General features: G+C 60.1%; 1 protein-coding gene across 1 annotated transcript in view; it reads right to left on the reverse strand.

Moving 5' to 3' along the window:
* The window catches only part of RASA3 (RAS p21 protein activator 3), a 129,391-nt gene that overhangs the window by 26,049 nt on the left and 87,091 nt on the right, over window positions 1–16,251 (reverse strand). Inside the window, exons 6-15 of the mRNA XM_031655691.1 lie at window positions 15,764–15,844; window positions 15,305–15,377; window positions 11,895–11,971; window positions 8,847–8,951; window positions 5,725–5,881; window positions 5,066–5,214; window positions 4,198–4,312; window positions 2,960–3,034; window positions 1,969–2,092; window positions 262–416 (exon numbers count right to left, since the gene is read on the reverse strand). Of these exons, the coding sequence (XP_031511551.1) occupies window positions 262–416; window positions 1,969–2,092; window positions 2,960–3,034; window positions 4,198–4,312; window positions 5,066–5,214; window positions 5,725–5,881; window positions 8,847–8,951; window positions 11,895–11,971; window positions 15,305–15,377; window positions 15,764–15,844 (1,111 nt within the window). The remainder of the gene's footprint in view (window positions 1–261; window positions 417–1,968; window positions 2,093–2,959; window positions 3,035–4,197; window positions 4,313–5,065; window positions 5,215–5,724; window positions 5,882–8,846; window positions 8,952–11,894; window positions 11,972–15,304; window positions 15,378–15,763; window positions 15,845–16,251) is intronic.

Consider the following 16,251-nt stretch of genomic DNA (forward strand, 5'->3'; position numbering starts at 1 on the left):
ACTCCCCACAGTCCACATGTACTCCACACTCCCTACACACTCCCCACGCCTTCCACACGTACTCCACACACTCCACACACACGGCACACGTACTCCCCATTCCCCACGCCTTCCACACTCCCCACAGCCCACACGTACTCCACACTCCCCACGCACTCCCCACGCCTTCCACACGTACTCCACACACTCCACACTCCCCACGCACTCCACACTCCACAGGGTCGGCCCCCACAGCCACACAGATGCCCTGACCCAGGCCACAGTCCCAGGACAGCTCAGAAAGCCTCGGTCCCTCAGCCAGTCACTCACCGTGTGGTGCGGCGTGAGCTGGAAGAGGTTGGGGGAGAGAATGGCAGGTGCAAAGAACCTCAGGAAGATGAAGCTGCTCACTGCGGTGTACCTGACGTCCGGGTCACCTGCGGGAGACAGAGGCAGGGTGGCCCTTTCCCTCTGGCACAGTGGCCCCCGAGGGTCCGCAGGGAAGTCCTGCCACAGTCCTGGATCTCTCTCCACCTGTGTCTCTCTCTCTCTGTCTCTCTCTCTCCATCTCTCTCTCTTTCTCTCCATCTCTCTCTTTTTCTCTGTCTCTATCTCTCTCCCTGTCTGTCTCTTTCTCTCTTTCTCTCTCTCTCTCTCCATCTCTCTTTCTCTGTCTCTCTTTCTCTATCTCTCCCTGTCTTTCTCTGTCTCTGTCTCTCTCTCTTTCTCTCTCTGTCTCTGTCCGTCTCTCATCATCACCATACAGCACAGCACCTTTGGTGCCTGTCACAGACTCATTCCACGGTGGTCTGTGCTCATCTGGGTGAGAGGATGTGTTTTATCTCTTCACTTCCACCTTGTTCAAAGTGGGTCTGGGGCTGGGAAGTGCTTGGGAACTGCCTCCCTGAGACCCCTGGGCCCCTGGGCCAGGGCTGTCTATGTCCTGAGAAACAGGGGTGGGGACAGCGTTTGACTTCTGGGGACACAGAAGCGTGGATGGCTCTGCAGGGCCATGGCCACCCTGGGGGTGTCTGCAGCTGTCCTGAGGCCACAGGACATGCAAGGAAGGGAGAAGCTGGGCAGCAGGGCCCTCGCCGAGCCTCTCAGCAGCCCCAGAGAGCCTGAGTCCCGGCGGGGCCTTGAGCATCGCAGGAGATGGGCGGGTACAGGCGCCTCCTCGAGGGTCAGCAAGGTTGAGAAGTTTGGGGGCCAGATGCCCAGGTCCCTGGGGGATCTCTAGCTTGGGAGTTTGAAAAAGGGGCAGCTCCCCCAGGGTTCCTGTCTCCTAGAAGACATGGGCAGGCAGAGCCCCCAACACCACTCTGGGCCCTGCCCCAACAAAAAGAAACCACTGGGAAAACCCGGGGGGCCACATTAGGAAAATTCACCTGACAAAGCCCGGCCGGCCTTCCCGGCCCCCCGAGAGACCACTGCGGTCATGAACTCCAGGGCTGGGGACCCCCGAGACCACTGCGGTCATGAACTCCAGGGATGGGGGCCCCCCCGAGAGACCACAGAGGTCGGGAACTCCAGGGCTGGGGGCCCCCCGAGACCACTGCGGTCGGGAACTCCAGGGCTGGGGCCCCCCGAGAGACCACTGCGGCCATGAACTCCAAGGATGGGGGCCCCCCGAGACCACTGTGGTTGGGAACTCCAGGCCTGGGGGCCCCCCCAAGACCACAGAGGTCGGGAACTTCAGGGCTGGGGGCCCCCGAGACCACTGCGGTCATGAACTCCAGGGCTGGGGCCCCCCGAGACCACTGCGGTCGGGAACTCCAGGGCTGGGGACCCCGGAGACCACTGCGGTTGTGAAACTGGGGAACACTGGCCCAGGCACAAAACCCTGGAAAAGTCCAGCCTCTGAACTGGGACTCATGCCCTCACAATTCTAGTCCAGCGAGGGCTGCCGGGGGTTCTGCCTGGGTGGGAGTCACCCTGCACGGGGCTGTGGCCATTTCTCAGCAACACGAGGGTGTCCGGGGCACTCACCCTGGAAGCGCTTGGCCGCCGCCTCCCGGAGCGAGAAGAATATGTCACACATGACGGTCGGGCAGCTCACCCCGGACTCGGTGATGGCATGGAAGACGCGGTCCACGTACTGCCGTAGGTTCTCCTGCAACGGGATACAGCACTGGGACCCACTGCCGAGGCTGCCCGCAGGCGCGTGTAGCACCAGGACACACCCAGGGAGGGGCACGTGGGGAGGGGCTGAGGGCGGGCGCAGGGCAGCCACAGAAGCAAGACACGTGTGAACAGCCACCCCCTGGAAATCTGTGCTGGGAGCTGTGGCGATTCACATGTGAAAATCACTACACCCTGTTCGGGGCGCCACGTCCGCTCCCCGGCTCTGCCCCGACCTTGTTTACTGAGTGGGGAATGGACACTCACTAGAACGTGCCTGCCCGAAGCAAGAGCTCTGTCCGGTCATTTACACACAGAAATGACCAAACAGCACGGTCTGCAACACATATCATGTGAAGTGACTAAAATGTTGGGGCAAGTTCAACATCAGGGAGTTTTGTTGTTTTAAAACGCGGGACACAGGTCTGGGGACAGCCTGGGGAGGCGGGGAGGCCATCCTGTCCCAGGAAAAGGCGGGGGCAGGAGCCATCGCCCCAGGGGAGGCAGAGCTGGGTGTGCAGGGCAGACCCTCCAGGGGAGGCAGAGCTGGGTGTGCAGGGCAGACCCTCCAGGGGAGGCAGAGCTGGGTGTGCAGACCAGATCCCCAAGAGGAGGCAGAGCTGGCCGGGACACCCCAGGGGAAGCAGAGCTGGGCACACAGGCCAGGCCAAAGGCGGTGGCTAAGGCCTCGCAGCAGTGCAGCCAGCATACTGTAGCCAAGCGAGGCAGGTATCCCTACGCCCGGTCCTGCGCCCACCCCAACCGGGGTCATGGGGTGAGTCAGAGCTTCCAGGCAGCCACCGGCTGAAAGACCCCAAGCAGGTGACTGGCCCTGGTTGCATTCATGAACAAAACCTACCATGTTGTTTTCAAGGTTTTCTCCATCTTTCAGCTTCACAGGGTCTATTTCACAGGGTTTGTGGCTCTGGCATATCTGGGGAGAGGTTTAAGACAGGGCTCTGTGAGTGGGTTCCGGGGGCACAGGCAGGGAGGGAGGAGGGGGGCTCAGGCCTGGCTGAGATGCAGACCCTGAGCCTCATCCAGAAAATGCCACAACAGCTCCCCGAACATGGCCACTGGCATGGAGGGGCACGGAGGGGCACAGTGAGGCACAGAGGGGCACAGTGAGGCATGGAGGGACGCGGAGGGGCACGGAGGGGCATGGTGAGGCACACAGGGGCGCGGTGAGGCACGGAGGGGCATGGTGATGCTGGACTGCAGGTCCACTGTGGGGTGGTGTCACCCCGAGCCTTGGCTGAAAGGTGGCCACTCTGGGCCCGTGTCACAGGCTGCCGAGGGACAAGTGAGAGGTCAGGTGCAAACGCCAGGCACGGGGCCCAGTCCATGGCCACAATCAGATGAGCCAGGCTTTCTCTGAGAGGGATGTGCGGCCGTGATCAGACGAGCCGGGCTTTCTCGGGGAGCGATGTGCTGATGTGCACCAGCCACACAGACCAGGCCTCGCAGGCCTTTAATAATATTTTCACTTCAAAATGCTGCTGTGATTTTGCCACAGAGCAAACCGGAATGCTGTGTTAAATGTTCTCACATTTGCAAAGAGCCTGTTTACAAAGCTGCTTATAAACAGGGGGCACAACCTGGTGGCATCAGAGGGTGGGGTGAGGACTCGGCGTGCCGGCATCAGAGGGTCGGGGTGAGGACTCGGCGTGCGGGCATCAGAGGGTGGGGTGAGGACTCGGCGTGCGGGCATCAGAGGGTGGGGTGAGGACTTGGCATGCGGGCATCAGACGGTCGAGTGAGGACTGGGTGTGCAGCTCAAACGTGCCATACTGCCAGGGCCCAGACACAGGGGACCGCAGGACGTGTGGAGAAAGGTCTCCCTGGGAAGAGCCGGGTTTTTCTTGCGAATGGTGGGTTTTCTTATGTATAGTTTTGATTTGGGAGAATCTGGAAGGTTCTGGAGTACACAGGAACCTCCTCTCGATAAGAGCGAATGAATCAGCATCCCTGCAGCAAGGCTGGAGGGGCGGATGTTCAAGCCCAGCTCGTGGTCTGGCTGGATCCCTGTGCCGTGCCCTGTCGGGGGAAGTCCTCCCCTGTGCCCCGCGATGCTGAGGACTCCAGCCCCGTGCTCACCTCCTCGATGGCAGGCTTCAGGGTGACGTGCAGGTAATGCATCCCCGCCAGCTTCATGGTCTCGTCGATGCACTTGGACGCCAGTGAGTTTCCTCGGAAGATGGTGTTGGGGTCCCTGGGAAATGGCGATGGGGACAGTGTTTGTCTCCTGGGGACGCGGAAGAGCAAATCGGAGCAGAGCCTGGCCCTGAGCACCTGCCTGTGGGCCGTGAGGTCAGCGCACGCCCATCCGTCGGCTTCCTGACGTTTTACAAGGAGCACAACCAGGCCAGGAGCTCGAGGCCCTGCCCATGGAACCGTCCTGTGTCAACAATGCCAGAGGAAACCACTCGGCTGCCCGCGTGGCCATCAGCTCAGGAGGAGCCTGGCTGGCCTTTGCTCCCGTCCTCTTGCCCTCTGCGGCCTGTGCCTGCACAGAGAATTGAGCACCAGACCCTGGCAGGATCTGAGGGCCAGCAGAGAAGCAAACCCCTCCTGCCAGCTATGGTGGCCACAGGTGCAGCCGGATGTTTCTAGAATAAGGCGTCTGGAAACAGCGCTCAGCAGGTCCTGAGGGAAGCCGTGCCCCATTTTCATGGGCTCCCAAAGTGCCCCAGTGAGGGGACCTGAGCTGTCCTCGAGCCCTGGGAGCCGTTTTCCCTCCCCACTCACTCACTCTACCCGGGATTTCAAAGGCAAACGGGGCTTTCAAAGAGAAAAAAAGAATCATTAACTGGGTCTGTGAAAAAAGCCTGAATCCACACGGTTTCTGGGGACACTTGAATTCCCTCAAGCCCTGCGCCAGGACGTGGTTCCCAGCGACGACCTCGCCATCCCTGCAGCGGGTCCAAGCCGCTCTCCCCCGGGGCGGGGCGGGGCGGGCACTCACTGGGTCCGCTTCACCTCCGCGCTGGCGATGGCACTGATGAAGGGCACCACCCTGCCGTAGTGTAGCAAGAGCCGCACCAGCGGGACGGCCGCCTCCTGCTTCTCCCGGCAAACCTCGCCCAGGATGTGGGCCGCGGATGCTGACACGGGCTGTGGGGAGGGGCGAGGTCAGTGCCGAGGCCCAGGGTGTGGGACCCTCAGAGGCCTGTCCCACCCTGGCTGGGGTCTCACTTCCAGCCACAATAGATATGGCTCTTTGCTGAGACAGAAACTCATATATTCACAAAAGCACCAAAACTTCCCATTTGCTGCTGCTTGGCTGGGCCCTTGGAGGGGCGTCTGCACCTCCTCCTAGCAACCCCCAAATGCGGCCAGCTCTACGGCTCCTGAGCCAGCAGAGGGATCCTGATGATGGGGATCCCCCTCAGACAACCCCGCGAGGCCTCAGCATCACCAGGCTCCCACGGCTCTACCTGCAGACAGACCAGTGCCCCCAGCAAAGGGGTCCAGGCATCTGGGCGGGAAACAGGCCGGGCTGGGAGGCGTGGGAAAGGCCCCTCAGGGATGAGGTGCCCTCTGGGGTGGGCCAACGCGTGGGGCGGGGCCCCGGGCAGGTGGCACCTCCTGCCCACACCCACAGGCCACGGTGTGGACAAGCACCTCCACGTCTGCAGACTTCAACAGCAGGTCCCGCAGAGGGCTGTAATAGTCAGAAGAAAACACGTGGTCTTCCGTGTATACCACGTTCAGCCGCAGGGAGCCCAGGTCGTCTGGCTTTAGGCTCTTGCTACCGTTGTCCCGGGGCTGCAGGAAGTACCTGGGGGGGAGGGACACACGGAGGGAGGCATGAGGCTGAACCTGCCAAGGAGCAGCTCTCAGGGCAGCCCAGCTGCCTGCTTGAGGCTGACTGGTCAGGAGGGTGATCCCGCAGGACCCCCCAGAGTGCAGCCCCTGGGATTCCCCACAGAAGACCCCCAGCACAGCTGGTCACTGGGGATCCCCAGGAAGCAAGTGTTGGAGCCAAAGACGCAGGAGTCAACGGGGGAAACGCGGAGGGGGATGGGGGGTGCAACGTGGAGGGAACGGGTTTCCGGGAACCCGCGCAGAAGTGGTCAGTGATTCGCCGTGAAGACCTACGGCCGGCAATGTCAGCAGCAGGTGGAAATGAAAATTATTTCAACCACAGCGTGCCCTGACTCCTGATGCCACAGGTGGGGGCCTTGGGCTGGTGAGCCTGGCAGGCCACCTCGGCACCTGGTCATTGTGGGCGATGTTTCCTGCCCGGCCACTCTTCCATCTTTGGTTCTACCCCATGCAGTCACCCAGGAGTCCTCTCTACTCTGATTTGTGGGCCAGGCAGTCTGTTTCCTTGTATGGTGGAGCCCGTTCGATGCACCCAGCCCCACAGGTGGGTGGAGCCCATGTCTGAGGTATTAGCCCCGTCAGGTGGGTGGAGTCTGCACTGAGGCACGAGCCCCTCGGCCAGTGGGTGGAGCCATGCCTGAGGCACGAGCCCCCGTCAGGTGGGTGGAGCCTGTGTTCCGAGGTGGTATTAGCCTCTGCCAGGTGGGGTGGAGCCTGGCCTGGAGCACGAGCCCTGGCCAGGTGGGTGGAGCCTGTGTCTGAGGTGACAGGCCTCTGCCAGGTGGGTGGAGTCTGTCTGAGGCACCTAGCCCCGCCAGGTCGGGGGGTCCGTGGTCTGAGGTGCATTAGCCCCCGCTGGGGTGGTGGAGCTCGTTCGAGGCACGAAAGCCTCATTAGGACCCTGTGTCTAAGAGCACGTGAAAGCCCCCGGCCAGGGTGGCCATCTGCCCGAGTGCATTAGCCCTGTCAGGTGGAGGAGCCTGCATCTGAGTACCCAGGTCTGGCCAGTGGTGGAGCCTGTGTTCGAGGCACGAGGCCCTCAGGTGGGTGGAGCTCAGGCCCGAGGCACGAGCCCCGGCCAGGTGGGTGGAGCTCATGTCTGAGGCAGGCTGGCCTGGCCAGGGTGGAGCCCGAGCCTGAGGTGGCTGGGGCCTCACATAGGTGGGTGGAGCTCAGGCCTGAGGCACGCAGCCCCGCCAGGTGGGTGGAGAGCCTGTGTTCGAGGTGACAGCCCTGTCAGGTGGGTGGGAGCCCTGTCCTGCATGAGCCCCCTGCCAGGGGTGGACTGAGGTGCAAGGGGAGCTCTGTCAGGAGGGAGCCCGTGGTTCGAGGGCTGAGCCCCCTGGGCCAGGTGGTGGATCCAGGTCCGGGAGACACGAGCCTGCCATGAATTGAGCCTGTGTTCGGAGGCATTAGCTCCCAGTCAGGAGGGAGTCTGTTCATAATTTCATTCTCACACAGGTGGTGGAGCTCAGGTTCGAGGCAACAGGCCCCTCAGGTGGTGGAGCCTGGTGTTCGAGGCACTGAGTCACAGGGTGTGGAGCCCAGCATAAATGAGGATAGTTCACAGGTGGGTGAGCCTGGGAAAGGACAAGGGTGGAGCCATGGTGGAGGGTGGAAGGAAACGGAGTCTGAGGTGAAGGAGCCTCTGTCAGGTGGAGGAGCCCTGTTCGAGGCAGAGCCCCGCCAGGTGGGTGGATTGGGGTCCAGGATACACAGCCTCCACAGGCTGGCTGAGCCTGTGTCTGAGGCATTAGCCCCCTGTCAGGGTGGAGGAGCCCTTCTGCAGTTCGAGGTGCATGAGTTCTGCCAGGTGGCTGGAGTCCTGTTCGAGGCACGCAGCCCCGCCAGGTGGGTGGCCTGTCCATTTAGTCTCACAAGTGGCTGTGCAGCCCAGGTTCGAGGCAGGAACCTCAGCCAGGTGGGTGGAGCCCGTGTCTGAGGCATGAGCCCCCTGGGGTTCTCTGGGGTCTGTGGTGGCTGCCTTGGCTACCCGGGCCAGGGGTTCGCTCAGCGTAGGAGGAAGCCTAACTCAGCTCAGGGGGCCTGTGCCCGTGCCGTCTTCATAGAATCAAAAGACATGTGCGTTTCAGTTTCTGGGATGGAAACCTGCCCTCACACACACGGCAGAGGGACACATGGGGCATTAGGCCGCGGCACACAGTCCACGCCTGGCAGTGCACGCCTCCCGCAACTCCGGGCCCTCTCAGGAGCTGCCTGTCGCTAAGGGACACACGTGAACTGGAAGTAAAATCAAACAATGGCCTGCTCCTTCCACCAAAACACCAAGCACCTGGAGAAAGCAGGAGAGAAAGGCAGGAGGCAGCAACACACGTCATGCCCTGGGGTGGGTTCTGGGCCAGAGCCGATCCCTGAGGTCCAGATGTGCAGAGGGGAGTGGAGAACCCTGTAATGCGCCCTCAATAGGAGGTGCTGCCGAGGGCCCAGAGCAAGACCCGGAGTGCAGCCGCGGGGCAGGGCCCGCTGTGCGCATTCTGGGCCCCCGCACCAGCTGCTGATACCTTTTCCTCCCGGGGTCAGACCCCGCAAGCTGCTGGCGGCTCAGGGTCCCCCTTTCACCCCGGGTCAGACCCCGCGAGCTGCTGGCGGCTCAGGGTCCCCCTTTCACCCGGGGTCAGACCCCACGAGCTGCTGGTGGCTCAGGGTCCCGCTTTCACTAGCGTTCCCTGTCTTGTTTTGAGGTGCCAGCCGTCGTGAGTCCCTGCTCAGTGTGATCCCTGCTGCCTCTCCTCACCTGCCGTTTCTCACCTGCTGTGAGGCAGAAACTCATCAGCAGGCGGGTGCCGGGCGCAGCCGAGGACCAGCATACACGGCCTCTGTGCCTTTCCACTCAGAGGCAGCAGGTGTTTTTGTGGCTCTCAGAGATGTGGAAGGCTGCAGGCGCAGCGTCACCTTACCATGCCTCGTAGGAGCTGGACTGCCGCAGGACTTTCAACGGGATCCTTAGTTCTCCCAGGAATTCATCTCCAAACTTCAGGTTACTGGCATTCCAGAGGTCAACTCTGAAAAACGGCATCGGTACAGCTCTAGCTGATAGCGGGCAGCCCGGGTGAAGCAGAGATTACGGGCCATGCTTTGTTTCCCTAGGAGCAGGGGGAGCCTGCAGTGCCTCCCAGAGTCTCCATCAAGGCTCAGCCCACGGGGCACGTTTAAAACACATCAGACCAGCCTGTGGTTTTGGAATAAAGATCCAAAGTAGTGGAATAAAGATCCAAAGTGTCTTTAGTGGAATAAAGATCCAAAGTGGAATAAAGATAGTGGAATAAAGATCCAAAGTGTCTCCCAGTGGTAATGGGCAGGCAGAGGAAGGCAGAAGGCCATGGGCCCAGACTCAGACTCCAGGCTCTTAGATAGGAAGGAGCCTGGGCGTCACTCCGTGCACCCGGGAGCTACATGACCCCAGGCTCTGCGCCAGGAGGGAGCCGGGCATCGCTGCGTGCACCCAGGAGCTACGCGGCTGCTGCCGCTCTCACCTCCAGCACCATCTGTCCCCTTTGCCCACAACAGGCCCAATTGTCAGCAGCCTGTGCACGACGGGCAAGTGAGACCCTCAGGGGCCTGTGGCGTGTGCCTCTCGCGCCGTCCCAGTGTACGGCCCAGCAGCCTCCATCTGCAGGGCTCAATGCAGGGGATGATGAAGAACTTGGGCTGTAGAGAGGAGGGTGCCCAGGGAGGATGGGCTGGCTGATTCAACAGCCAGGGTGCTCTTTGCTTTCGTCACATGAAAATGTGCCTCAAAACAAAACTGGGTGCTTGCGAATGCCCTGCCCCTGAATATAGAACCCTGTGTCCACAGATCGCTTACGACCTGGGGCATGAAGTGGATTCAGGGGCCACGCACACCACAGCAGGGGGAGAACCGTGGCCACAGCATGGTCCACGAATCTCCCTAAGTAGCCTGGGCCCAGCATCGTGAAGCTTCTGCTAATGTCTAACACTAATGCTCTGTCCTGGTGTGGGACAGTACGTGTCCCCTCAGACCTGGGGCTGTGAAATTCTGACAGACACACAGCATCCCCGGCTGCAACAAGTCTACAGTCTGTACCCCAGTCCCTCATGGCCAGGACCCACCCGCGCGCCTGAAACACCCGAAGTCATGTGTGGCCAGCTCTACCCACGGGCCTGAAACCCCAGTTACACGTGCCTGGCCCTACCCAGACGGCTAAAACTCAGCAGGTCTAACCACACTGTGGCCATCAGGGGCATCCCCCTAGGGGGAGAAGATTCCGGAAGGCCGGTGATTCTGTTGCCCTTGCGTATCCTGCAGAGGCACTGGCGTTTGGGGCCGGGGAGGGCTGACAGGCTGCACGAGAACCCACAGCGTGCTCCTTTCAGAAGGAACAGAGGGGACCGCTGATATGTGCAGGGACTTTGGAAATGTGCCAAGTGGCCAGGCAGGCGCATCTGCCTTTAAAAAAGGAAATATTTAAAACACGTTTTGTGTGCTTTTAAAAAATTCAGTAACTAGGACTTCACTCCTGAATTCAAAGCTTGGTGTAAAAAGGAACCAACGATGGTGCTTCCTTCTCTTGAAAAAGGGGCTGGTGGTGGGGCTGGCATGAGTCCTGGGGAGGCTTCCTCGGTGCCCGGCCCAGGGTCTCAGGCCCTGGCTCAGTACTGTGAAGCCTGGAAATGAAGGTTTAGGCCAAGACATTTAAAAATGGGACTCAAACAGAGACAGTTGGTGGAGACAACCCTGCTTTAGGACTCCCACGTCAGGGACACGCCTACAGTTCAGGACCCTGAGCCCTCAGGAGGTGGATCTGACCGACCACGTCAGGGACATTCTATGGTTCAGGATGGGGACAACTAGGGGAGGCGGATCTGACTGATAACATCAGGGACATTCCTACGGTTCTCAACCACAAAACCACGCCTCCCAGCAGCCGTAGGGCCTGAGCCACACGCCGGCTCCACATGTCCCGGTAAGGGTCCCCCTGGGGCACTGCCAGGCCCTGGGAGGGAGCATGACCAGGGATTTGATGGCACATTCTCCAAAATGACCTAAAGAAAGCAGGTGCATCCCAGGCTCAGGAGCATCCCAGGCTCGGGGTCTCAGGGCCGGCTGGGGAGGGTCAGGGGGGAGCCGTTTCGTTCCTTCTCTGTCCAGCATGGAAAGATTCAGGGGCTGCAGGGGAGGTTCATCTGCCTCTTCACAGGGGATGGGGGCATTTGTTGGTACAGAAGGAACAGAGGCTACGTTCAAAAAGAAACAGGAATCCAGCCTATTTTCACCGGGAGGGGAGAACCCACCAGCGTTTGTGAAGGGCACATTCTGGGGCCCGCCCTCCCCAGACCTCTGAGTCAGCCGGATCGTGGGGCTTTCTAAATCCTGGGCCTGAGATCACGTCCCGACCTGCGAGCACCCGCAAGCGATTTCCCCGTTTCCCGTGGGAGGTGCTGAGGAGCCAGGAAAGGGCGGTGGGGGCTCCAGGGCAAAGGCTGACGATGCAGCTTCTACGACCACACGCAGGAAACATGAACCCAGGACCAGGTGAGAACATTTCACTCGAGTCAAACGGGACAGGGTCTCCACAGAGGCCGCCCAGCCGAGAGCCTCAGGAGTGCCAGGGCCGGGCGCCGTGCAGACCCGCCAGGCCTGTGACCTCCGAGTGAGGCCTGCACCCGTGGACGGCGGAGGGCTTAGAACAAGACCTTAAGAACAACTGCAGCCCGTGTCCCCGTCACTCCTGGTGGATGAAGCCTTTCGGCTGGAGGGATGCGGACCTCTGGCCTTCGCCTCTTCGCAGGAATTGCAAGGTGAGCCCTAACACCACCCACAGGCTGTCACTGCAACTACAGCTTCTAACATCTGTTGTGAAAATTACCAAGAAAATGGAAATTCTTTTCTACCTATGACCCTATATTTAGAAACAAATAACAAAAGAGCTGAGGAGTTTGGGTGAAAACTGCCGAATCGGGGACGCGGAGCCTGGTTTTCTCACCTGATTTCGAGCTTGTCCACGTCTTCTTCCTCGAAGTCAAAGTGAGACTTCTTGCTGTAGCTACAGGGCCGGGTCACCTGAAGTCAGCGGAGAGAGAAAGCGCTGAGACCGCGGTGCCACCAGGCGGGGGTATCTCCACGCGGACCCAGGCCCCGGGCTGCACTTCCTCTGCGCTTACCCACACGCCACTCAAGGGCCACAACCGGGAAGGCCCTAGGCGAGATTCGGGATTCAGGCCCGGCTTCCTGAGTGCCAGCATTTCCCACTCACAGCGCCCCGGAGGGGCAGACCCAGGCGAGACCTGCCCCAAGGCCGTTCACAGCCACGGCCGGACTCTCCCAGCGGTTCCTCATGGGTGCCGGGCTCTGGGGACCTAAATGTCCCTCACCTGCACCTGCTCTAGGCCTGCCACCCTGTGAGGGAGGGACCCCCTCTGCCGTGGAGACGAAGCGGCCCCACCTCAAGGCTCTATTTGCCAACAGGAAGTGAAAAGCGTGAGGCCTGTGGTGCCTGAAACTCGCCAGCCCCGAACAGACCCCAGCACTCTGGGGAGCGTCAGATGGCGGAAAGTCAAGACGCTGCTACCTTCCTCCTGACACCTCTGCACCGTGGTTTCCTTAGAACAGAAAGGGAGTGAAGGCGTAAAGGGTCAAGGCTCCGGGACCGACCCCCACTGCCGCCAGCCTGCAGGGTCCTTGCAGCAGAGCAGGAGGCCGCCCCACGGGCTCCAGGAGACCACAGTCGGTTACCACCTCGAGTTCCAATTTAACCACCATCAGCCATGCACCAGGTCACCCACGTTTACAAGGAGGGCTCCCTCCTGCCCGGCCTCCCTCCCTGCCCCACCTTCTCTGGGCCTCAGCAGTGATGCTGGCTCAGGAGCTCTCAGCTCGAAGTTCTGACGCAGGGTCTGACACCAAAATCATGTTGCTAGAACTGCCTAACCTCTGAGCTTGCACTTCCTGATTGGTAAACTGAGGCAAAGATCATGCAGGGGCAGTTCTCTGCTTCGGGTTGAGGGCTGCTGATGCCTCCTCCTTCCTGACCACACCACCGTCTCTCACCTTGCTTCCACCTCTCATCTCAAACTTCAGGTCAGGCAACATCCTCCTCCAGGAAGCCCTCACACCCTCTGTCTCATGCCTCTCTTCTCTGCAGAGCAGGTTGCAATGCCTCTCCATAGCCCCTGCTCACACCCTACAAGGCAGGTCAGTACGCCTCCTCCAGTGTCCCCCCAGTGCCCTGCCTCACACATTTCTTAAGGCAGGTCAGCAGTCGCCTTCCAGTAGCTTCTCCCCGCACTCCCCTGATCACACCCTTTCCAGAGACAGCAATGCTCCTCCAGAAGCCCTGCACTCCTGACTCACGCCCTTCTGCAGAGCAGGTCAGGCAGCTCCTCCAGGAAGCCTCCCGCCCTGCCTCACACACCTTTGGCTGGGTTGGGCAGGTCAGGCAATGCCTCCTCCAGGAAGCTCCCCCCCAGTGCCCCTGCCTCACACACCCTTTCTACAAGGCAGGTCAGGCAATGCCTCCTCCAGGAAGTCTCCCCGTGTTCTCTGCCTCACTTCCTCCTCCTTCTGCAGGGCAGGCTCTGGGGAGCTATTGTAGGCTCAAGGTTTGGCCCCTCCCATGCTGGTCTGGTGTGGTGGCCTTGGACTCCTCTGTTTTCTCCCACATCTTATCACCAGCTGATCACCGGCACAGTGCTGGCACCTGACACATCTGTTGAGTGAATGAAAGCAGCTCCTACCAAATTTATGAGATTATTTAATCTCATTTAGAGAGTTAAAGGGCCTTAATGTGTCTAGTTGTTATCCTGGAAGAAAAAGGTACAGATGCTGCTTCCCAGGGAAACAGAACATCTGTTTTCCTGGGTCAGCTCCTGGTAGATGGCTGTCTGACCACAGCCTGCGGGGGACACGCTCCCCCTCCGGGGCTCGGCCTCCAGCTGGGTCAGAAGCAGCTGAAGCCAAAAGAGACAGGGTCCTGGTGAAAGAGGTCCATGGCTGCTAAGGAAGGAGTGGAGACGGAGTGAAAGGTCACAGACCCCAAAGAGCAGGGCCCCGTGTGTCCCACACAGCAGTGGTCAGCGAGGTCCGGGCCTTCCCTGGACCCCCCCGGTGCTGATGCAGACCACGGTTTTCAGACTGTCTGTGGTCACTAAATTACTCCAGTAGGCTGAGACCCACGTCTTTACAGAGTGAATGGGAGTGCACACGGTAGAAACGGTGTCAGAACACTGCAAGCGTGATGAGCACCCGGGTGTGGCCGGGCAGTGGGCGAGCTCTACCCCCCAGTGTGTATGACAGCTCCACGTGTGGCAGCCGACGACCCCACCGCGTGTATGACGGCTCCACGTGTGGCAGCTGAGCCAGCAGCCGAGGCGGGGGAAGCTGCCGCCTGGAACTCCGTCCATGCCACACGCCTCCTGCACCGCCAACAGGGCCCAGCCTGCCCCTGGGAGCCTGGCAGCTCCCTGCCTTCCCTTGCTCTGGCAAAACCATCTTCTCCGCCTGTCTCTAAGTGAGGGCTTCCGTTTGAGACAGAGAACAGATTCCACCTCCAAAGCCCTTCTCACAGCGGCCCTGAAAGCCTGGCCCTGGCTTCGGACACCGAGTTCCCACCTCTGCCTGCGGGGCCGTTTTGAGCCTCAGCAGTGCCTGTGGGTCCTGCTCAGACTGGTAGGTCCACAGTCCAACGGTCCCCCCAGAGCTGCACACATCGAGCCCCACTCAGCCATCCTGGCTCAGGGGAGCCCGCCTGACCCCTCAGGCGTGACTGGCCATGGTCCTGCCACAGAGGCCTCATCCATCCTCACATCCAGGGTCTGTGCACGGGAAGGTTTGTGGATGGGAAGAGCATCTGCCTAAAGGCCCTGCAGACAGCCGTCCCCAAACCGCGCCGGCCACATGGCAGGTCCCCACTCCACGAGATGCAGCCGTCCCCAAACCGCGCAGCGGGTCCCACTCTACCAGGTGCAGCCCTTGCACCCTCCTTCTCACGGATTTTGGTGCTTCATGTTCTGAGAGGATCTCTGTGTCTGAATCATTCCCCCCTTTGCTTCAAAACCCTGCCTATTTCCACTGGAACAAGCCTTCCGCCTGCTCAGGGGACACTTGGGCGGAGCAGCCAAAAAAACAGCAAAAAACCCCAAAGTCCTGGTAATTTGGAAAGCATTAACCTGTCATCTTTTAACTCAAATCTGAGCCAGTTCGGGAGACAACGAAAGGCCTTTCTCTCTCGGGAGAGGAGGGAAGGTCCTGGGGCCACGGGTCCCAGGACTGGCGGGGCTGGCTCCTCTCCGGGAGGAATTTCCAGAGAGGAAGAGACTGAGAAGTTCTGATCCAGACTTTCTGCCAACGTGTCTCGGGTGCAGCCTGCACTTGACGTTCACCCACGAAGATACCAACCTCAAAATAAAACACTTCATCGAACTGGGGGTTGTTGGTCTTCCGCTTTACTTTCGTCTTCTTTGCTTCCGATCTGTTATTGAGAGAGAAAGGACTAGGATTAAAGCAACACTGCTGACTCCAAGTCTCTCAGTCATAAAACCGAGCTCTCAAATGCACAAGTCACTTATTGCCTTTATTTATTTCATAAATATTTCTGTTCGTCTCCAACTCCAGATGGTATGCAAATCCCGAACCTTTACCGAGACAAAAATACTCAGCACGAAGAGCACGAAGGCTTCGTTCTCTACAGAGCAATTTTGGAGCAATAAAGAAAACAAAAGGAAGTAAAAATTACGTATTCTACCTCAAAGCGCAGCCTCCTGCCTCCTCCCAAATGAGGCAGTGGCCTCGTGATTTCAGAACTGGACCCTCGCCCCCCAGGACCAGGACAGAAACCTGAGGCGTGAGGCCACTTGCCTGAAGGGTCCTGCCAGTGTCACGGTGGCGTAGGGGTCGCACTGCCCATTCACGATGGGGAGGCCCTGGCACTCGACGATGCTGAGGAGAGAAGCAGAGGCGGCGTCAGGAGGGAGCGCAGACCCCCGGGCAAATGGCGAGACAGCTCTGGGTCGGGCAGGAGGCCTGAGTTCAAGCTGTGAGATGCGGTTTCCTCCCTGGAAGGCAGGGAGGGCCCACGCCAGCCGCTCTGCCTCGGTGTGACACTGAATCACGCTGGCCATTCGCAAAAGCCCAAAACACCACCTCTAAGGTGAGCATGTGCTTTAGTGAGGACGCCAGGAGTGTGTGACAGGACACCTAAAGCAGTGTCATGGGGGGGCAGGACCCCAAAAACAGCGTCATCCTGGGGCCACGACCCCTAAAACAGTGTCATCCTGGGGGGGCCAGAACCTCTAAACAGTGTCATCCTGGGGAGCCACCGGCTCTGGAAATTCCTGTGCGTTGGT

Source organism: Papio anubis, chromosome 15, assembly GCF_008728515.1.
Source record: "Papio anubis isolate 15944 chromosome 15, Panubis1.0, whole genome shotgun sequence".
In the NCBI taxonomy this organism is placed as follows: Eukaryota; Metazoa; Chordata; class Mammalia; order Primates; family Cercopithecidae; genus Papio; species Papio anubis.